At 40.2% G+C, this 24127-nt stretch overlaps 1 protein-coding gene across 4 annotated transcripts in view; it reads right to left on the reverse strand.

Annotated features, from left to right (window-relative positions):
- Positions 1-24127, reverse strand: part of kaznb (kazrin, periplakin interacting protein b) — a 63655-nt gene that overhangs the window by 11406 nt on the left and 28122 nt on the right. For 2 of the 4 annotated variants that reach the window (XM_077727101.1, XM_077727103.1), the window contains exon 7: positions 6543-6650. In XM_077727101.1, the coding sequence (XP_077583227.1) occupies positions 6543-6650 (108 nt within the window). Of the gene's footprint in view, positions 1-3670; positions 3879-6542; positions 6651-15352; positions 15506-24127 lie in introns of those variants that run through there. The other 2 variants (XM_077727104.1, XM_077727105.1) reach the window with 2 other exon arrangements.

The raw sequence follows: 24127 nt of genomic DNA on the forward strand, positions 1-24127 counted from the left end.
ATTCGTAACCCACAATAAGAGGACATTTAGTTCATGTCATCAATCTGCCCTGAGATAAGCAAAATGATAGAAATAGGACTGAGGATCGATGCGTAGACATTCCCCTAGGGGTGCTGGAGTCTATCCCAGCTAACTACGCTGTAATGGGTGCCAGCCAATTGCAGGGCATGAGAGACTAAAAAAGGAATTGGCAGACAGTTTTCACTGTTAGACACCAAATCCTTAAAAATCATAGTAAAAATGTATTTTTAAAAACATTCAATGTATGTTGCACTGATGTAATTAAGTCCATTGAATGGGATAGTTTTAACACTAACATTGAGAACAACAAGCTTAACTGGCATCGTTACACTAACTTTAGCCTAAAAAACACAACATAACTTATTTAGCTGATTCCAAATCTTACTCCAAATCGAAACAGAATCGATTCAAGTCTTTAGTATTATTTGCGAAAAGCCCAGCCAACTCTAAAAGTAAAAACAACAACAGATTTACAGCCCGGAAAATACCACAGTTACAGTAATCCCTCAATTATCGCGGTTAATGTAGAACAGACATAGCCGCAATAACTGAAAAAGTAGGGTCACCCCTATAGGAACTACATACCATACTATATACTCTCGATTAAATGTTTCATTCAAGCGCATGGAACCTCGTGATCATTTTTTAAATTTATTTCAGTCCGAATAGCAAGCGGAGGACGTGATATTCGAGGGATTACTGCATTCCCACTTTTCTTCAAACGAGGACGCTGTCCATCTATTTTCATTAGAGGATGTGAAGTCTCTTCAACACTTAAACGATGTGAATGCATGATGATTGGAAACGTTTCCCCGCGTGACCTTTGGAGAAGTGTCAATCAAAAGTAGGCTCTTGCTCAGGGGCAGCTTTTCCACGGCGTAACTTTCAGTAGACATCCGGATCTTATTTACCGTTTTAGCGTCTATGGGGGAAGGGCTAATGAATTGCCAGTGGGCTTGTGTTACGAGAGAGCCTAGCGCCAGGATGACAGGCGCAGATATAGCTGAAATTGATTCACACGTTCACCACACGCGCCTACGTCCAAGGACGCCGCCGCCGCCACTCGTTCAGACGTATCTCGTGGCGGCGTCGCGCCATGTCACCGTAAAGCATGGCGCTAGATGACAAGGGGACTTTCGATGGGAAACAATTTGCTGGATTTATGTGGGGGGAACATTAGATTTGACGACTACATTTTCAATTTATGGCATTTCTGATAACATGTTTTGCTTTCTAACTCCGCCCACATACTCAGACGGTACATACACATAGGGGACATTTCTCTTATCTGTTTTTCTGTTCACAAATAATCGGTAAATGATAAAAAAAAAATGGTATACCGTACAATTTAATTGAGATTTAAAATATTTGGTATGATCACAGTAGCAGGGTTGCAAATGCATACTAGTGTAAGCTTTTTTTTTTAAGAGTAGAAGGCAACTGTTAATGAAAATAAAGAGCGCAAGCTTTACTTCAATTAAAAATGTAATTAATTAAATTGTTTTGATCACGCAGTTGAGTGAAACATTCAATCAAGAGTATATATACTATGGTAAGTAGTAAAAATAGGGCTGTTCCTACTTCACGGCCATGTTTTGTCAACATTATCTGCAAAAAACGAGGACTAAATGCACCTAGTTTCTCGAATAGGAAAAACAGAAGCAAGTTCATATGAATTAAAAATGATTTAACCTACGGAGTACCCATAGAAAACCCACACAAGCACAGGACATAGAACAAGCAATGACCTCTCAGTCGCCTGTTGAAACTGATGTCCTTTTTTAATGCCGGATTATTCTTACGTTGAGAGAGAATTCATAAAATTATGAGAGTGCCACATTTCACGGGACTGATAAAAGCCACGTACACAATACACACTTTTAAATATGAACTAGCGTGTGGTCTACGCAGCACAATGATCCGCCATGGAGACATTATCAAAGATATTTAATGAGAGGGTTTCAACACGCCATTCATTTATAGACGCAAAACTAGTCCTCGGATTTCATCGCAGCGACTACGTGAAATATTAACGAGGACAAAGAGCGTAAATGGCGGAGTGGCGCCTTGCTCTACGTGGGGTCCCATCATTTTTTTTTTTTTAGCATACCGTCTGCTATTTCTACGTGTGAAAACCGCCTCGAAAAGGTATTCGTCTGGAATTTGAGATCGTGACTGTAGACAACAACAACAACAACAACAAAAAACACCACCAAAACAGCCGGGATTTACACAGCCAACTCTTTCAATGCAATGATCATCGATGGAAGCCATTGTGTTATTAAACTCCAAATGAAATGTATCAAATATGAGCGTGTGATCCGAGGAGAAATGACACCAGCGTGTTTACTCCCGATCTTTTTTCCGCACAATATCCACATATCAGCATACTTGTGCGTGTTATGCTTTCAGTCTATTGTGACAGATTAACAGATAAGCAAGTTGCTCGTCCATACAGGAGCGTATCTAGGCCGTCAGAAAAGGATAACAGGGAGGTCAGACTACATCTCCACTACACAAAACCAATCCATAATTATTAAAAATGACAGGCCTAGATCAGCGTTATCAAACCTGAGAAACAATTCATATTTTCAAAGATTATTCAATTCAAAAGTATAAAGCGGAGAGCCATATACACCCATCAAAATTCCACCCGTCACCCCAGACAAAATGCCCCATAAACTAAGAGAAAGTCACATAAATTGAACTGGAAAATGCCCTCAAATCAAAAGGAAAGGCCCAAAACATCAATTGGAAATGATTAAAAGATTTACAGGAGGTGATCTCATAAGGACCCGAATGACCAATGGGTTCATTGCATGTCTTTTGGGGGGTAATTCATCCATGGAAGCCGCTTTTGAAGAGTTTATCAATGCTTATTCCAGAATTTTGTGGATTTGGGGGAAAATAACTTTCAGTTACAATTTTGATTTAAAGAAATAGATCAATGTATTTTAAATGTGTCAATAATAGGCACACGGGGAAATCCAAGTACTCTAAAGTTATGTACTGGCATAATGAAAGGAAACAAAAGTTGAAACTTGTTAATTTTCGTAACAGTGAACCTATTTTAAAAGCTGAAATCATAAACTATAAACTAAACTAGTGAACTTATTTGAAAATAAGCTTACTGAAATGAAACACAATTCATTCTAATAGAGAAAATGCAGTGAAATAACTTCCATGGCCATGACGACATGGTAATTTATGTATAGTATTTAAAGTAAATTAAACAATATTTGTCCTAAAATATGAAACCCCGGCAAAATAAGGAACCATATTGTAATACGTTTGCTTTAAAAAAAAACATAGCCAGCTTGTCTTATCATTTGTTTGTTCGTAGCCATTTATGGGCACATTCTGATAAAATCAATTGGCCATGCGGGTTTTTCCTTGAAAGGAGACCAAGAGAAGCAAAAAGCAAAATATAGCGGCACGATCATGTTACCGTCGAGTCGAAAGCCACTTCAATGACAGCCGCGGGGGCTCAAATTAAACCCACGCAATAGTTTGACCTCCAACGTCATAACAAAAAAAGCACACTGGCACTACACTCAGACTTGACACTATGAACTTGAACTCACTCACGCTGGCGCCGAGCAACAACAAGGCCGTAAAAATGGCCACTTGGCATTGGCTCTCTACTCACCGGGCTTCCCTTCCTCCCCGTCAGACCTCATGGCCGCGTGGGCCCCGTCTGGGCTGGGCTCCACGATGGGACCCGTCGACGCGAGCTCTCATAGCAAGCCCAAGGCGACGCCGAGTGCGCGGTGAGCGACGCGCGCCACCCTGGTGAGGGCCCCGCCCCAGAACCGAGCAGGTAACCAGGAAGCTATCCCCGAGAGCGTCCTTCTCGCTCTACGTCTGTTTGGAGTGACACACCCAGTGAGTCACCCTCCCCCAGCTCCTCTGGGAGTAAAAAGGGGGAGGGGAAAGCGCACCTGAGGGCTCAGGTGACATCAGGTGAGTCAGAAGCACACTGACAACCCCTGTTGGCTGTAAAGCGTAATTTCTCAACGACGAACCAGTTCAACGGAAAGTCCCTATCAACATTGTGACAATCACATGACAAATGCATTTTTTTTCTACCATTTTTTTCTGGGTTCCTACAGGTTTCCAAAAGTCAAATTAAAAAACAAAAACTCTTACTACTACAAAAAGTACTACTACTACAAGTACTACTACAAAAAGCACTACTACTAAAAGTACTACTACTACAAAAAGCACTACTACTACTACTACTACTACTACAAAAAGCACTACTACTACTACTACTACTACTACAAAAAGCACTACTACTAAAAGTACTACTACTACAAAAAGCACTACTACAAAAAGTACTACTACTACTACTACTACTACAAAAAGCACTACTACAAAAAGTACTACTACTACTACTACTACTACTACAAAAAGCACTACTACTAAAAGTACTACCACTACTACTACTACAAAAACCACTACTACTAATGCAAGTACTACTACTACTACAAGTACTACTACTACTAATTCAAGTACTACTAATGCTAGTACTACTAATGCAAGTACAACTACAAGTACTACTACCACCACCACCACCACCACTACTACAAGTACTACTATCACCACCACCACTACCACAAGTACTACCACCACCACTACCACCACCAAACCCCAACCCCCACCACCACCACTACTACTATTACTACTTCTATTTACTCCATAAAAAGCAATGCCTTTTTAAAATACAATAATTTCAATTAGCACATTGAAATGTCACAGGCTAAGGCTTTTGGAGACACCACAAAATCCCATCAATGATGGAAGCAAAGGTTAGTTGGAACCTTCATAGAAGAGTGTTAAAAAGCAAGTCTTATTTCTTCGTTATTTCCTTCATTTGGCCAAAGCACAGCCTGGGCTGTAAAAACAAACCAATAACAACATCCTTTCAAATTGCAAAGACAGTATTCCATTACAACCATGTGCATTTGCAGCACCAGCCAACACAAATGTTTCAGCCTAATGGGTGGGCGAGCACTCCCGAGACCCCACTATTTGTATACAAGCCATTAAAAAGTCAATTTTCCATATGATGTTGCCCCCTTAGGGCTTTTTAACACCCACTGCAAATTGCTGCAATAACTCTACCCAAATTCATTAAAGGGGACGGCGTATCTTTTCTTCTAAAAGCTCCGACTGACCTCCAGCACCCCAGTGCTCTATCTCACCCTCATGGCTTTCATCCCGACGTCTCTTGAGCCGCTACATCTCTCGTCGTCATTTTTCTTTCCGCGGCTTAACGCTGCCGTGCCATTCATTGGCCGCGCTTGCTTTTAAAAGCCAGCGGAAGGCTTTAAAAAACACACACACAGTTGAACTGTCAGTCTGCGTTATTAACGGAGCCGCCATATTCTCCGAAAAGTGCTGGAAACAAACCGAAACATCACTTTTTGAGAAGAACCAGCCACTTTTGATCATGGGAAAAGACAGACAAACACCTGTTTTCTATTTGGCCAAAGAGGCAAATGGTGAGAAGAGATAATTGAAAGTGTTTCCGTGACAACGACAGGATGCTAGCCTCTGTATTGACTCTCTTCTTAGCCCTGACACGAGTGTGAAGCTTTTTTTTTCCCTGCTGTTTGCCAGATTATGATTCGTATTGATGTTTTCCCTTCAGGAATAAATGGCAAGACTGTAATGTTTTTCATTGGCCAGCTCACTTTGCAATGACAACATTACAATGAACTAGCGTAGGTCATGCTGGGTTGTCATAGCTACAACAGATTGATGATCCTTTTTTTTTTGTCAATCGCTTTTATGCTATTGGATACTAGCAATACTGTTCCCATCACGTTAGTCTGAATATATATGTACAAAAAAATGTGAATTCATCACATCTTTGCGATTACTATTGCACAGCCCGTTTATAGTTTTGAATCTGGGGGAAAAAATGGGGTCTAAAATCTCACTTGACATTTTTAAAAAAATGGATACAAAGGGTTTATGTACGTGTGACTGATGGTACATGACGGTTTCTCTTTGCAGAGCATTTACACAATAATCACAGACTGGACACCCCAATTATTTCCACCCCCCACCCCAAAAAAACTCATCTATGAATACAGCGAATCCTAGGCTGGCGACGTAATCTAAAATTGAATAAACTTTGAAGGTCCTGATTTCCTCTTTTGTCCAATAACGTGGAAAAACTGTGGTTAAAAAAGGCAAAGATACTTTGAGGCACAAACACAGATAAATACTCTAACCTCATAGGTCGAGGACATTGTAACCCTCTGTATTCAGGAAAACTCTTTTCTGATCCGACTCCATTCGAAAATACCCTGGAAATGCTTTTGTCGCATGTTGCCCTCCCACATTCAAAGGCTGCCTGGATGTGTACGTAAGGTGGTCAGCGCAAACCTTTGCTCTCTTATTTAACCTCCCTCCTGTCTCTTCTAACTACTCTGATAAATCCCTGTGCGCGTGGTCGCCTAGGCAACGCCTCTCAGGCCCGTTCAATTTAACTAGAGGGAAACTCGTACCTTTGCCCAGCGAGCAGTCAGGGGAGCCGAAGTCCATCAGGCTGGAAATCTCTGTCGGGTAGCACATGTCGCTCACCACCGTCTTCTGTCTGTGATGAACGGATGGATCTGCCAAGGGGAAAAACAATTTTGCAATGAGCTTAAAAAAACGTAGAAAATGCATGTTACGTTAAAAATGCAAGAGGTCGGCGTCAAACTCGAGGCCCGAGAGCTAGATCTGTTCATATTGTTAGGTTAGAACTTTATTTCATCCAGTATTCGGGAAATTTCTTGGTTGCAGTAGCAAAGAAATACACAAGACACACAAGACATTGTAGACCTAGGTAAAAAACTGTGAGTCAGGACAGTAAAAGTTTTTTCGGGCTAAAATAAAATGTATAGAAATTTCAGGCAATTTGTAGTGGTCAATTAGTCAATGAATGGTTGTAGACTAGTTTCCCTGCCATTTGATAGTGCTAAGCTTTAAAGAGTGATTCTGCATATTTAACCTATGTCTCAGTCTGCAGAAGGTCCCCACCTTGTGGACTTCCGATGTGTGTGGCTCCAGTTTTATTTACCTAGGTCTACAATGTCTTCTGTGTCTGTGCTTGCTACTGCAACCAAGGGAATTTCCCCGAATACGGGATGAAATAAAGTTCTAATTTATTAAATCGTCCAATTAATTGTGACTTAGACCTGGCAGAGATCGAGTGACCCCAGCCTACCCCGGGGTAGACATCGAGAGCAGTCATTGGAATTCAATGAGTTAAATATCGATTTGTGTTGGACACTTCTAATCCACAAAACCAATAAAAACTTCCAAATAAAGTATTTGGTCAAAAACCAAATGTGTTAGAAAAGAAGCAAATATAACAATGTTCCAAGAAATTACATATATGCAACAAGCCAATTATGAAAAATGACTTCAACATATCTGCTTCTTTTAACTCGCGACTCTCCTTTACGGACAATAATGGACACAAAAATAACACATATAAGAACCATCAATGAAATGCTTAAACAAGCTTTTTGCCGGCTTAAAAAAGTTGAGATAGAAGACTTTTCCAACACCCAGACCAAGTGACTTTCCCATATCCCCCCCCAGGGGACACACAGGACGTGAAACCTCACGTCGTATATCTCTCCCCAGCGGCGAAACAGGACGCCTAAATCAAAGCGTCGTGGACATTTTTACCCGCCTGCGGCCGAACAACTTTTTATCCCTACGAGCGTATCAACGGGTCCTCGCGATCAATCAACGTGAAGCTAGAAAAGAATCCGGCTGAGCGCCACGTGGGTTCCCCCCTCCGTCTCCCCCTTTTCCGTCCCCCGTGGCGTTACAAAAAAAAAAGCCTTGAGGGACGCACCCGTTACACAGCGAGGGAGGAAGATGAGGGAGACGATGCTCCCTGCTCGGAATTAATGGTTTGAAAACTCCAGAGTGTGAGAGGAAAGATGCTGCCAGTCTTTTTACTCGTTCATTAGCGTGGCGTGCGCTGCCATGCCTCATTGACTTCAAGTTCTTGTGAAGTTTCTTGCATTTTTACGCCCGTTTGTGTACAAAGCATCCAGCGGTCTCATGTCATCAAACTAGTTGGGATGGCGCCACAGGTTTTAGCTCCAAAGTAGGCCATTTGAGATATTTTCTTTGCACGTTTTAAAAATAACAGACATTTATGCTTGCTAGTTGTCATAAAAATAGTGGTGATGTTGTGAAAAATGAGTCTCGCCAAAAATAAAATACACTGAGATGAAACTCAAATTTAAAGATAATGGTTGCACCATATTCTGTTTCGATTAAATTACTTTATTCATCAGGACGACACACAATCCCTTCTGTGCAATAACTTCGGGGTGTGCAATAACAATGTGCAATATTTTAGAATTTACCTTGCCTGTATGTGACTTTTTATATTTTTATATAACTTATTTATGTTGTTACTGGGAAAACACACTTTGTGGAGTAGCACCACCAATTTTGTTATACACAGCTGTCTATAGTGACAATAAAAGCTTTTGATTTGATGCCATATTCGGGAAATTTCATTGTCACAGTAGCAAGAGCGTGAGAATAGGGGAAAATACATTTTAGATGAATAAATAAGTTTAAATAAAGAAATATATAACCAAATAAGAGGCTGCTGAAATATATATATTTCATACACATATATACACATGTATATGTGTGTATATATGTGTATGTATGTGTATATATATGTATATATATGTACAGTGTATATATATGTATATGTATATGTATATGTGTATATGTAATATATGTATATGTACATGTGTATATATGTATATATATGTACATGTATATGTGTATATATGTATATATATGTATGTGTGTATATATGTATATATGTATGTGTATATGTATATATATATGTATCTGTATGTGTATATGTATACACGTGTATATATATATATATATATATATATATATATATATATATATATGTGTATATATATGTATATGTATCTATGTGTATATATACATATGTATATGTATTCATGTATATATATATATATATATGTATGTATATAGATATATATATACATATCTACATACACATAGATGTAGATGTATACATATGGTTGGTGTCAAGCATTTGAGTTATAGCAATGATAGCAATCAGCTATGGATCATCACACAAATTACTATTTTGGAGTCAAAAATTGAACAACCTACTAGTGACCTAAAACCAATTAGTTTTGCTTTGAAGACACCTTAAACATTTTAACAACGCCTTTTCAAAAATACCAAACAAAGCAATGAAAAGGTGCTCCTGATGGCAAAATAACTATTCTTGAAAGAGTCAAAAGGTGTGCAAGCAGTGTAACATTTCACATTGTCACAGCAAGTACTCATCACATAAACAGCTTTTTCATGACATTCTCGGCCAAAAACATTTCATCTGAGCAGAAAGGTCAGTTTTACGTGACGACATCGTCGTCACTCTGTCTTTCTCCACCCATTTTTGCTTTTTCCAAAACTTCATCCAAAAACCTTTGCCGACTTCTGGAGACCAAATTTCAACCAAATATGAGCTCACATTCCTATTTCCAACATGGCCTACATCTGAAATCTATTGGGATTATTTTAATGTCATTGCTTTATTTACATACACGTTAAAATGATGTCAAAAGAGCAACGAGCAACGCGCCGCCGAGCGAAAAGCCGTGAACGTGAGGCTAAACGGACTTAAAAGTGCAGCGCTGCTAAGCGTGTGCGCAACAAATGTAAGAGTATTATAGCTCATCTGCTTAATACTGCGGGTCACAGCTGGTACTGGTGGTCTTGGCAGGGGCCCCACATGAGCCTTCCTGAACCAGAATGGATAGAGGAGTTTGGCTTTATAGAAAAAGAGGGGAAGATTAAACAAGAAGATCTGCATCCACCAGAAAAAGCCCCTATACCTTTTTATTTTATTTGCCAAAAACTGCAACGGTAAAAAAAAGTCACATCCATACCCATACTAGGATTTGAAGGCGACCCAATACAGCATTTAAAAATCATGTTATGTATTGGCCAGCACCGGTGTCTCTTCCCAAAATGGTCGCAAGTTACAAATGCAGAAGAAAATGTACTACTGCAAGTACTACCGCAAGTAATACCGCAAGTACTACCGCGAGTACTACGGCAAATACTACGGCAAGTACTACGGCAAGTACTACGGCAAGTACTACGGCAAGTATTACGGCAAGTATTACGGCAAGTATTACGGCAAGTACTACGGCGAGTATTACGGCAAGTACTACGGCGAGTACTACAGCGAGTACTACGGCGAGTACTACGGCAAGTACTACGGCGAGTACTAGGGCAAGTACTACGGCAAGTACTATGGCAAGTACTACCGCAAGTACAACCACAAGGACTACCACAAGGACTACCACAGGTACTACTACAAGTACTATTAAAACTATTACTATTACTACTATTACTACTACTACCACCACTACAAGTAAATGAGGTTTTTATCCTGTTGTGTTGTTGAGGCCGTGAAAAACAAACGGGAGTGGTTTGACGACAGTGAATAGATCATATACGTTCTGCAAAAAAAAAATAATAATACTAATAATAGCAGTTGATTTCAGCAGCTTCCATAATGTTCTGTATTCATCAGCACCCCGTTTCGATCAAGCGCGAATGAGGAGGTAAAGGGAATAACTAGTTGAGCGGATTCAAAGATGGAAGGCATCTGCTAGAGAAGCCCCTCCCCTCCTCATCAAGATTCATAATACGAAGAAATACGGACGCCTCCTTTAGACTCTTCATGCTCTGCTGCTTTTATGTTTTGATAGCAGGACACTGAGAAGCGCCGTCTAGGAACCCGTGTATCAATAATAGAACTAAAAGTAGCTTGTTAGCGCCTCTGGATGAGGCAACCAGTCAGAGGAAAAATGGTGGAACCTGAAAATATTCATTCAAGCTGAATATGAAATTGCGTATTCTCTTGCATCGATAGGCAAAATACTACCTTGATGGTAAAAAAAATGCATGACTGTAATATTTATACCACAATGGGGGTCTGGAAACAAGAGATCTAACTTATTAATTGAACCACTACTGCTAAAATCAAGGGAAATGGACCCTTGTGAGGATAAGCGGTACAGCAGATGAATGAATAAATGAAAGAGTCCCAAGTCCTTTTACATGACTGTAGAAATATGTCATTTGTCTTTCAAGAAGTGGAAGGAAAACAAATGATTTTAGTATTTTTAGAAGTATTTCTCAAAGATATTTTCTCAATTACATACAAGTGCCCCGACATACGAGCAATTTGAGATACGAGTAAAATTTTGTGTGTGTCTGCATCGTAATTCAAGTTCATTTAAATTAGTTTATGTTATGTTACAAGCGTGTTGCAGTTATTTTAAGACTTAAATAATCATAGTAGCAAAATTGCAACTCCATTGAAAAGTGCCATATGTAAAGAACCACTGTCATTTCTATTAAATACTGGTCAATCAAAAGAAAAATGGTCACATGATAAAATATATTCAAGGCAAACAAAGAAAATCTGACTGTTGATACATTTGTAAAAAAATATTTTTCAAGGATAAAGTATTTTGTTCCCCCTCTTACTAGAACTGCAGATACTTTGCACAATGATCACATCATCAGCCTCATCATCAAAACATCTCACATTCACACCTATTGAGAATTTAGGGCAGAGAGTCAAACTCCAAGGGCCTTTATAAATGCAAATTCATATAAATTCTTAATACACTGCAATTTGAAAAATACCTATTTCATATTAAAACTTTAATTAAACTGAAACAGCCAATCCTCCCAATTCAAATGGTGGATAGAACCTCTAATTGGCCAGAGGAAGAGCACATTTTTTTAACACATTGGCTGTTATTGACGACGATAGAAAATAATACGGTCTAATATTTGAGGAAACCTTTCAAGGCCCTTGAATTTTTAGTTTATTTTCTGAAATCGGCCCCCGGAAGAAACATTTGGATGCTCCTAATCCAATCTTCAATGAACCTAACAGACATTTTTTTCTAAAAATCCACTCAGAATCTGTGGCTGACGTGCTAAACCCGCTAATAACCCGCCTATTTTCCGACTGCTGAGCTTTTTAAGTGTTTTGCCCTGCTATTTTCCTCAAACAAATAAACAAAAGCCCTGAAAATCCACCTAGACTTTAACAACAGCTGCAGTATTTGTAAAATGCATGAAGAGTAGCTGTGGCAGCGGTGGTGGCGGCGACGGCAACCCGGCGTGTTTATGGAGTGTATAAAACGGCGCTGGCTAATTTACAATTCTTCACACAGTCTCCCAACGCATTAGAGACGACGCCATATCGCAAAGTGCTTTCTCCGCCACGCTGGAAGTCGTCAGTCCCGGAGAGGAGGTAAGTGATGATCTCCGGCTCCCGCCGAGACGTCGCCCGGTGAAAAACGCTGCATCAGCGCCACGGCGTTGACCTTCGAGATTTAACGCGCATTGTTACGCTGTCGGCCAATGACAGTCACCGTGGCGTACAAGGTCACTCGCTTATTTAGGGTAACGCATTTTCTAAAAGTCGCATCCGAGCTACAAACCTGACAATGGACAATTCATCCTGGAAAGCAATAGAGCACTTGAAGCTAAATTGTGTTTACCGTGGTTACAAATCTGCAGCGGTGCTGTCCAAACTTTTTCGCCGAACTGTGAGGCCGACACGCTAACTACTTGCCTGCTTTTCATTCAAAACCGCAGAACAAAGTGAAAATGTCCACCAATAATTAAACAAAATAACACTAAGGCAATCACAACCAAAATTACTCAATTAAATCAATGGGATTCATTTTTTTAGACACATTTAAGTAAGCTTCGGGAAGATTGTTCTGCTTATTTGTGATTGGATAGTGAGCAGGCAAACAGAATCTACTATGCATGCTGAGTCCTGATTGGTCGAGAATAGTGGAAGCACATATAATAGCCCAGAGATAACGGAATGGACATGTACAAATTGGGCTGATATTCAAGATAAAATTGGACTGGATGTCATGCTGAGGGACTTCCAAGCCTCAATTTGAGAAAACATCATGGCAAATGCTAATGACAAAAATCAACAGTCACTACAGTCTTCAATCTTCCTATCCATAAACACATCTAATCTCGATAAAAGGACACATTTTGACAGATACCACATAAATATTATTGTTAAAAGGGGCTTTCAAATGCGTCCTTTCAAAAAAACAAGCAAAAAATCCTTGCCAACGTCGCCAACTGACCCAACATTACCTCGCCGCCCTGCTCACTCCACTGCAATTTCCATTTTCTCCTTCCCTATTGAAAAAAAACGAAAACAAGTGCGAAACAATGCGTCGCTCCAACAAAACAAACTCATTTGTAGCAAGCTCACGATCTCCAACTTGGCTCACGGTTCCCCCCCTCCGATCACAGTGTGCTGATAGTCGGCACGGTTATTCATCTTCATCAGAACATCATCAGCCTGCTTTCATTGTGACAATGCCAGAAAGTTGTCATCGCTACGTGGCGACTACAAACACCAGGACATGGACGTCCTCCAAAAAAGCGCTTCCACCTGCCGCGCCAATACCAGTCGGCCAGGTTTGGATCTCCGCTCAGTGATTGATGTCATCTCATTAGCCGAAGGAGTACGGGCAAAATGTCAGTTGATTCCCTTCTCTGTCTCCTCTGCCTCCTTTCCTTCCCATCATCCTTCCTTCATCAATCAGTCCTCTCCAAGGATTAACCCCCTCCAAATCCCTCAACTCATCTACCGTGTCCCCGTCTTTGGGATTTGCTCTAACTGCTCTCCACCTTCGCACCATCACGCCGCCACTAATGGCCCCCTCGCTGGCCCCCGCGACGAACCCGCTCCGTCGATTGCTTCGATCCGCCATGGACAGAAGAGAGCCTGGCCGCCTCTGGATTTGTTTTGCGTTTTGACTTCTCGCAGCGAGCGCAGAAATTCCGTCGTCAGCGCTGCCCGATTTGACCATTAAACAAATACATCTGCTTTGTTAGGGCAACTTCAAGCAAAATGACACAATGATAAAATAGTGCAACAGAAGGTATTTTACCACATTGGCTGCTATCAGTGTCAATGGCAACATTGCAATGTACTACAACTACTACTACAACAACAACTACTACAACTAGTACTACTAGTATTATTAGTACTACTACAACTACAACAACTACTACAACTAGTACTACTAGTATTATTAGTACTACTACAACTAGTACTACTAGTATTATTAGTACTACTACAACTACAACAACTACTACAACGAGTACTACTAGTATTATTAGTACTACTACAACTACAACAACTACTACAACTAGTACTACTAGTATTATTAGTACTACTACAACTACAACAACTACTACAACTAGTACTACTAGTATTATTAGTACTACTACAACTACCACTACCACTGCTAGAACTACTATCATTACTACTAAAACTACTACTACTACAGGTCCATCCTGTGGATCTATAAAACAAGCCACCACTACAGGTCAATCTAATGCATAGGTAAGACCTCCGCCAATTCCCCATTTTACATTCTCCCAAAAAGTGATTATAATAATCCCTCAAATATCGCAGTTAATGCAGACCAGACATAATAATTCTATTCATAATATGAAAAATAGGTTAGTTAAGGTTACAGGATATGAGGATAGAATTACCTTGATCAAAGAAAAGAAATCTAGTTTCAGGAAGAAATCTATTCATAATATGAAAAAAGGGATATTTAATGCAGATAATTAAAAAAAAAAAATCGCACTGTAGGGTCACACCTATAATAACTCACTATTTTTTTTTACCGCCGAGTCTTAGTAACAATGGTGGCTTCTGCTTAGGAGTTTCAGCGTGGATTTACACATTTTTATGAACTTAAAAAAACTAATTAATCAACAGTCTAAAAATACGATAATCAAGGAATTACTGTACTTTGGAAATTCTTCATCGGATTCAAACATCTCCATTTTGACAATGCTGCACAATACAGCTTGTCTTTAGCGCAAAAAGGACAGCTGTAACCCCAAGTGCTCACAATTCCCCAATGTCTGGTTTCTATAGAATGGCTAGCATTGCAAATGAACCCCTTTTTAATCAATTCAGAAGAGAACACGTCATCTGAGTCGCAACTATCGCCGCATCTGTCATCTACATACGAACACACGCCAGAGTCCCACATATTGGGGATCACGAGGTTAATTTACAGCAGAGTATGCACGCTTGCATGCATATCTCAACACAAGGCCGTGGAAAACACGCAATCTCGTGAAATGCGAGGTCACTGCGCTCCCATTGGCTCCCACGCAAAGTCACACACCCGCATTTCTTTACCTCGACGCTTGTCGGAACCGTGCAAATTCCAGGGTATGCAACTGGGTCTCGGCATCTTCCGGCCGTGTGGCCCAAAGTCCATGTCGGTCGGCCCTCGCTGTCACATTCGCTCATGTTCACTCTTAGCCTTCTGATCACGGACGGGGGGGCGGAGCAAGAGCTTACTCGTGCCCAGATGTGCGGGAGATTAGCAGCGGGGCTGGGACTCGCATCACTTTCACCCCCACTCCCATCCATTTTGCTCACAAAAGCTCGGCGAAGCTCTTGGCCAGCCCCCTGTTGGTTACTCTCGTAAGGGTCAGACACTACATGGTGGGCTTCAACTCACTCTAGGTGGGCTCATGACAATATAGTCATGGTGTACAGTGGTACCTCGACATACGAGTGCACAAAATTAGTGTAAGGTTAGATTAAATTTATTTTTGAGTAAGTCTGCATCATCATCCAAGTTCATTTAAATTTGTTTGTTATATTACGAGCGCGCTGCCATGCAAAAGAACTTCCCCTCATCCCCCCTCTCTCTCAACCCTCCGCAAAAATCGGTCTAATTTTAGTTCTGTTAAATAATTTTTAGTATACTATTAAACCACTAGTTATTTGATAATTTGTTAATAGAAGGTGAATTAGAACAAATAAAAAATGTTTTTCCAATATCCTGTTTTGGGTGTTTTTTCAGAGGGTTGGAACAAATTAATTTGTTTTTAGTTCATTTTTAAGGGAAACGTTAGTTTGAGTTACAAGAAAAATCGACATACGAGCTCAGTCCCGGAACAATTTAAGCTCGTATCTCGAGGTACCACTGTATGTAAAACGTTTTCAGCTTAATTAAAAAAAAATAGAATTTCATTTTTTTTGTATAATAGCGTCGAAAAAAGATAATAAAAATACAACATTTCTTGCTTGTCCCGTCAATCAACTCTTTCCATTCTTCGCCATTTGCATCACCCAAAAAGGTGAAAGAAGGTCGAAAAGGTCAAAGTATTAGTCGTAAAATATTTCCTGGAAGTGGTCATCATAAATGGTGGCAGCCATTACACAAGATTTTTCCTCTAGGATAAATGTAAGAAACTATACGCGACTGACCAAATAAAACATATTTGCATGTACTATCTTTCCTCATTTGCTCCCCTTGGCAGTGAATGACTTAAAACTGTTTGGCTTTTCCTTCCACATTTCACAAGTCATATCAACAAAACAACAACAACCAAATGTTGAAATGAAGCAATTGTATTTCTATTTCTTATTGAATCCGGCGACTGCCTCCCCTGGGAAGCCCTCACGCGTCAAGGCCTCCTCATTATTGCCGACCTCTCGCCGAGCTCAGCTCAACGCCTGGCTAAAAGTCTCCCGGTTGGTTCATCCGTTGTTGTTTTTCTAACCTTTCACCTCTCGGTTCGCGTGTTCGGCATCATTCTGTCTTTTCGCCGCTTCTATTTTGCCATGAGAAAATAGTTTCCCGCCAACTGAGCTGCTTTACATTTTAGGAAATTGTACACAAAGGAGACGAGATGCACGACGGGAGAAGAGAGGGTGAGAAGCAGCATTACAGCACTTATAAAAGCTTCTGTATTTCTCTTTTTTGAGTGTGTGTGGGGGTGTTGGGGTCTGTGTTGGCGCATGGAATAATAACAACGCTCAAGCTTATGTCGGCACCATTGAGCATGTGCAGATCTGCTTTTCAAACTGCCCAAGTTTCTTTTTCTCGTGAAAGATGTTGAAACTAAATCAAATGGGCCCCCGAATCCCACACGGAGACTTTGAAAGGGTGAGTGTTGGGGGGGGGGGGGGGGGGGGGGGTGACTCAGGGCAAGAAGCTGTTCTTTTACAGTATTAGAAAATATATACAGTGAGGCAAATAAGTATTTAGTCAACCACCAATTGTGCAGGTTATCCTACTTGAAAAAAGATTTGAGATGGGTAAACCTCAACCATGAGAGATAGAATGTGGAGAAAAAAACTGAAAATGACAGTTTGATTTTCAAATAATATATTTGCAAATTATGGTGGAAAATAAGTATTTAGTCAATACCAAAAGTTCATCTCAATACTTTGTTATGTACCCTTTGTTGGCAACACAAGCTTTTCACACACTATTGCTGATATTTTGGCCCATTGCTCCATGCAGATCTCTAATACAGTGATGTTTTGGTGGTGTCGTTAGGCAACACAGACTTTCAACACCCTCCACAGATTTTCTATTGGGTTGAGATCTGGAGACTGGCTAGGCCACTCCAGAAACTTAAAATGTGATGTAATTTTCAGTTTTTTTCCCCACATCCTGTCTCTCATGGTTGAGGTTTACCCATATTGACAATTGCAGGTCTCTAATCTTTTCAAGTAGGATAACTTGCACAATTGGTGGTTGACGAAATACTTATTTGCCCCACTGTAGTTGTGCATCTACCAGAGGAAATGGTAGTGGTGCAAAGGCAGCACGAGTTCTTTAAGTAAGATTGTATCCATCGATTATGTGTGCACACAGCACGGAGCGGGAGATAGTGTGGTGAAAACATACTCAAGGGGGAACGTGAAAAAAGAAGGAATGGATAAGAAAAAGGAGGCAGAACCCAAAGAAAGAACTGAAGCATATGTAGAACTTGGCTTAGAGACAGGGAAAGATTGCTGCTGTAAAGACTAACAAAAAATGGCTGCAATTGAATTACAGATATATAAGACTATAAGAGCTATATATACATATATGTAATTTTTTCTCCTATGATGACAGCAGAAAGCAGTCTTAGACAAAAATGGCAACCCTGAGACCAAATACCCATCTTTTATGGTGGTTTGATGAAATGATTTCCAATTAAAAGGAGCCGATAGACAATCTTATTCCGACTTTCCTCCCGTGCATCAGCAGGCAAGAGCGACTTATCGGCAGGTGCTGTTCATTTATTCATAAAGTGTGCACAATGTGGGCTAATCTCTCACAGGGCCCGTGTTCAAAGGTCACAACGCTGGCTAATTAGGGAAAGATGCACAGATTAAAAGGAATTAGGACTCGACTGAAGCCACACGGGAGTTTTACGCGAGTCCAGATGGAGCCGCAATTCGTGACAACGAATGAACCTCCAACTATCAGATAGACGCCATTAGACGTCCAGTCGGTTAGAACTGGGCAAGCTGGCAGGCTGAAGTTTCATTAATGTATCATTACTTGTTTTGCTAGGCCTGTGAAATCTGCCCAGCAACACATCACAGAGGTGCTTTTGGTCTACAAATATTTAGCATTTCTGGTTTTGCCGTTTTCGCCATGTTATTATAAAATATGAATTGTGAACTGCTAGAACTAAAATGTAAAAGATTAGGAGGACTTCTAGTTACGTCGGCAGGGATAGACTTCAGCACCCTTGTGAGAATAAGCGGTATGGAAAACAAATGAACAAATTGAATGAATCCGATAACCCAGTAGTAAATCAATTAATTTGTGGAGGCAACCCATTTATACAAATTGCGTTTTTCCGCAAATAGCTTCAGATGTCTTCCACAGAAAAGGACGGAAATAAGTGAAATTGCAAAGACAAAAAAATGACTTGACTGCGCTACTGTGTCCACCAGACCAGTGTTTCCCAACCAGTGTGCCGCGAGGGATGCTAAGGTGTGCCGTGGGAAATTACAAGAAATCATACATCGTAATAATCCAAGAAAGTGTTAGGATTGGGTTTATAATGTTATTTCACAGTTTCCACCGTGTCAGCTTATGTTTGTTTGTGATGACGTTAGATTGGTTTGAAAAAAATTGATTTTGAAATAATTTGAGTGGGATTTAATTCCTGATAATAAAATTTAAATGAGAACGACTTCATAATGTTAATATAGGTGACATCGTTTTAAATTAATATAACTAATAAATAATAATAAAACATTAAAATTAAAAAAACACATATATATATATATATATATATATATATATATATATATATATATATATATATATATATATATATATTTTAATCATACAAAAAAAAAATAACAAATAAAAGCGACATAAATAAATAAAAATAATATAAGGAAGATTTTCAGATAGTGGTGTGCCTTGAGATTTTTCCAATGCAAAAAGTGTGCCGCAGCTCAAAAAAGGTTGAGAAACACTGCACCAGACAGTTGAATGACATTACAGGTGCAAATGAAACAAAGACTGTTAAAGAGACCATAAGGCCGCCTTTATGAAACAGTGGCAAAGCATGAGCGAGGACGAAAGCGTACTAAATTCCCCCTCTTGTTCTAAAGGCACCTGTATAAATGACTCCCCACCCCCTCACTCTAATAACCCTGAAATGATGCCACGGTTAGAATAGCACAGTGCTTTATGAACTGACCCCCCGAATCATGCCTATTCTATTAATGGACTTCTCATCTGGTCTCATAAGGCAAAGTGGCCAGCGGAACTCTGGGAGGACGCCGCATTGGATATCGTAGGCACGCGCACAGGCTGCCTAACGACCAGGTAACGGAGTGGTTGGAAGATTCTGACGCACGGCGGCCGTAAAAGAGGAAAAAGGCTCATCACGGCGTCTGCGAGCAGCAGAGTGCTGCAGCATGAAAAGGCGTGGACTGTTGTTGGAAGAGAGAGAAAGAGAGAGAGAGACAAAGCGTGTTGGTGGGATGGCTTGGAGGATTCATTAGTGGTTTGGGAGCACATTCCCTAACACAAAGTAGAGCGTCCACTGTCTTGCGGGCGGTTACTTGGGAGAATTGGCGGGGAAAGCCCCCTGAATGCGAAAGCCCCCCTTCCCTTTGAGAGAAAAAAACAAAAAGCCTGCACTTCAACTTGGAAGTTTTTGGTGGCCATGTTTGAATGGAAGTCATTGTTCAGTAGCCAGGGTAGAAGATTCCATGGTGGGTGCTGTCTTTGGAAGACTTGGAAGAGGGAGCCATGCATATTTGACGGAAATAGACGATGAAATATGATTAAACAGAGTCAAATTGAATTTTGACCAGGAAATATTAGTCAAGGAATTGAATGTGGGGGAAAGAAATCTATTCAAAATGTGGAAAAATAGGATAGATAAGGTTAGAGGACACGAGGATTGAATTATCTTGATCAAAAAAAAATTAAGAAATCCATTCATAATATGAAGAAAATGATAGTTAAAGTTAGAGGACATGATCAAAGAAAAAAATCCTTCTATTTTGGGAAATATATCATGATAACCTCACCACATTGGACCAAATAATTTGATTGGCATTAATATTGGAATTGGCTTAACTCATTCCTTGCCATAGTATTTGTTGTGATTATTTGTAAAATAAGGTAACTGATTTTAAAAACTAAGTTCAACAGAAAATGACTCAAGGAATGTTGTTAAATCATTTCAGTTCACAGCAAGATGATTGGATGTCTAAAATGAAAGAACGAGGATACTATATCTATGATTGGTTGACTTGCGGGATGTTCCGCACGTTAATTCAAGAAAGAAAACAAGCCTGTGACTCTTAAATGTTTCATTTTCTTCGCTCTCTAGCGTGAAATTGGGATCTTAATTCTGCATTACAATGAAGTTGCCTTAAAACTCAATTTAGGATTAGTCTCATTGAAAACATTCAAATGTTTATTTCCATTTAATGGAGAGGCTAGATTGAGCCTAACATGAAAAGCAGAAGGCAATGAATTTGTTTTGTTGGATATGCATGTTTTCAAATCAATCTACATCCTCCCCAAATAGAAACCTGGATTAATTCTCATAAATACCACAATTTAAAAAAAAAATGGTGTTATTGTGGGAACCAGTTTCCATGGAGATGCCTGAGAGAAAACAGAGTGACCCATAAATGCTCCAAAATCAACAGTAAGTGATCCAAAAATCATTGGGAAGTGAAACTGATTTGCCCCAAAATCAACAGGCCATGACTTATAATTGAATCTGAATCAATAGAATAACCCATGAATGCCCCAAATGACCAACACAGACCAAAGCGAACAGTAAATCACCTGGAATTGAATCAAAATCTAAAGGAAACAACCTAAATGTCTAGGAAGTGATCTAGAAATGTCACATGGAAGCCACCCACAGATGTCCCAAATTGAACAGGTCGTGACCCAAAATCAACAGCAAATGACCTGTTCATGCCTAAAAAATTATCATATTTTATTTGGCTTATTTACTTTCCTATGAGCATCTTCTCAATTGAAAAAAATGCATATATTCATGGAAAAAAACTAAATCAAAATGTAGTTTTTTACGTTTGAGAGCCACTGACTGCAGTAGACTCACATCTGAATGACTGTAGCTTGAATCACAACACGTGCACGCAACCCGTGCGGAACATCTGCTTTGAGGGCAAATGGAAGCTGTCATTTTCCTCCAAATGTGACATAAGTCTGCAGGAATGCATATACACAACTTCCACTGAATGCGTGTATTGCCCGAGCACAGCACGGCTACTTTAATTGGCGTCCTGATAAATATTTGCCTTAAAAGCTCTCCGGTAGGCAGGATTTTCAGAAGCAAGTGGTGACAGTTCGCACGGAACAAAACAATTCATCAAATGTCAACGTTTCATGCGCGGGCGTCATGAGGATGCACAAATTTATGTCTATATAACTCTAGGTTTCTAAACAAGAAAAAAAATGAAGTTCAACCCGGAGTCACATAACAGTACACAACTTGATGATCAACACACTCCAAAGTTTTGGTTAGCAACCGTCTCAACGTGTCTCTGCTTACAATCGACGAATAAACTGAATCAAGTGTTTAGAATTCTAGCGACTGACGTGCGGAATACATTTCAAAGAAGCAACACGGGGGAATTTGCAGAACATCATCGCGGCGGCGGCATCACTAAGTGTTCTGTTTCTCGTCGGGCCAGCGGGAATGTCACGCTTTGGCGGCGAGAGCCTCGAGCTTCCTCACGAGTCATTTTCCTCTACGCCGACTCCATTTTGCACCCGGGGAGGATTTAAACGAGCCGCCCGCGCAACGACAATACCGACTGTATTGCGGCGGCGGTCGCTCTCGTAACCGTTAACGCAATGAGGCGTTGGAAATGAATGCTGGCGTCCTGCCTCCAAGCACTGCTTGAGGTTTGGACTCAAAAGGGGATTTGGATGATTACAGGTACAACTGTGACACCCGCACCAAATGATTTTTCAAAGGGTTTTCGAGCTAGGTTAATGTAAAATTATGGATGAAAAACACCAAAAATACAACAACAACAAAAAACCCAATCACAAATCTGCATTTGCATCCCTTTTCCAGTTTTGCAGCCCCAAAATAAGTTCACAAACAAATGGATTAAACAATTGATTTCCCAAACTTCGAATATCTAGTTTAAAGTTGGTCCTCCAAGTCTAAAATTCAAGACCAGATAAGAATAAAAGTAATGAATGTAGATCAGTCAGGAAATGCTAATGGCACTATTTCGGTAGCATGAGAACACTAGAGAATGCCATTATTCAAAATCAGAGAAAAATGAAACGTTGCTGAACTTTCCCAGAAGCTCCGGGCCTCCAAAAATGACCAAAAAAAGCTCAGTGACAACTCATCCAGTTGGTCATAAAAGAACTGCAGGCCTTCCTGGCATCATTTAAGGTCAATGCTCATGAGTTAACATTATGTAAGCGAATGGGTCAAAAAATGGCACCCATAGCAAAGTTCCAAGGCGAAAACCACTGCTGACCCAAAAAAAAGAACAAAGCTTTGTCCTACTTTTAAAAATCCAACTCATAAAAAGCAGAATGATACTTAAAACCTTTGGAGAATATTCTATAGATTGACCTGTGGAAAGTGAAACTTCCTCAAACTTTGGTTTCTTATTACAAGTGATGTAAAAAGAACATAAATCAAACAAAGCAGTGGTCTGGGGCTGCTTAATGCTTCAGGGCTTGGACAACTGGAATTTTTTTCTATAATCGTGTGACAGCTTTTCCTTGTTACTCTTACACGTATACAATTTTGGACGAGGTGGAAGCTTCTATACGGAAAACGATCCGGAAGACATTAAAGGCCTGCTTTTTGTTTTGAGAGCGCAGCTGCTGTCCAGCTCTTAAACTCCGCCTCTCCCACAGCCAGAACCTGAAATTCAGCTGAAATATGGAGGACTTCTGCACTACAGGCTTGGCATCCATTCAAGTCATCAAATCAACAAGAGTCAAGCGCTTCCTGTGACCGTGCGAGCACATGAAAGTGCATTTTCAGCTCTCAGCTGTGCTTCATTCCTCCTAACACTCGGACGACCACAATCAAAAGATCAAACGCTTGTCCGGGTCAAAGCGCATATACGTACACACACTCCCGGACAACGCTGTGACAGACAGTCTGCAGCGAGCTGCCAGGTCAGCACTCGCCTTGTCTTCCATTACAGTCACAACAAATAGACAGACAGTCATTGTTAATTCATCAACCAAAAATCAGTACAGAAATGACCAGTTTTACAGGAACTACGTTAAAACCTGTTTTTTTTAAGTAAAGGAATTATGAAGACAGTAATTGAGGGCAATTGCTTTAAACGGAAAAATACCTTGTCATTATTTGAAGTATTTATGTCTACCGGTCATATGGATGGTATGGGGATACTGTCATACTTCGACATACGAGTGCCCCGACATACGAGCAATTTGAGATACGTAAACAAGTAAATCGACATACGAGCTCAGTCCCGGACCGAATTAAACTCGTATCTGGAGGTACCACTGTATTATAAAAATAGAAAATGAAAAAATGTTCGTTCTGGCTTATGAAGATTTGCATCTCTGGTAACTATGGTGAAAACGAGCGGCCCTTTTTGAAACAAAAAATGTTTGAGAACCAAACATCCCAAATGGCTTGTTGGGCT

Source organism: Stigmatopora nigra, chromosome 10 (genome assembly GCF_051989575.1).
Source record: "Stigmatopora nigra isolate UIUO_SnigA chromosome 10, RoL_Snig_1.1, whole genome shotgun sequence".
In the NCBI taxonomy this organism is placed as follows: domain Eukaryota; kingdom Metazoa; phylum Chordata; class Actinopteri; order Syngnathiformes; family Syngnathidae; genus Stigmatopora; species Stigmatopora nigra.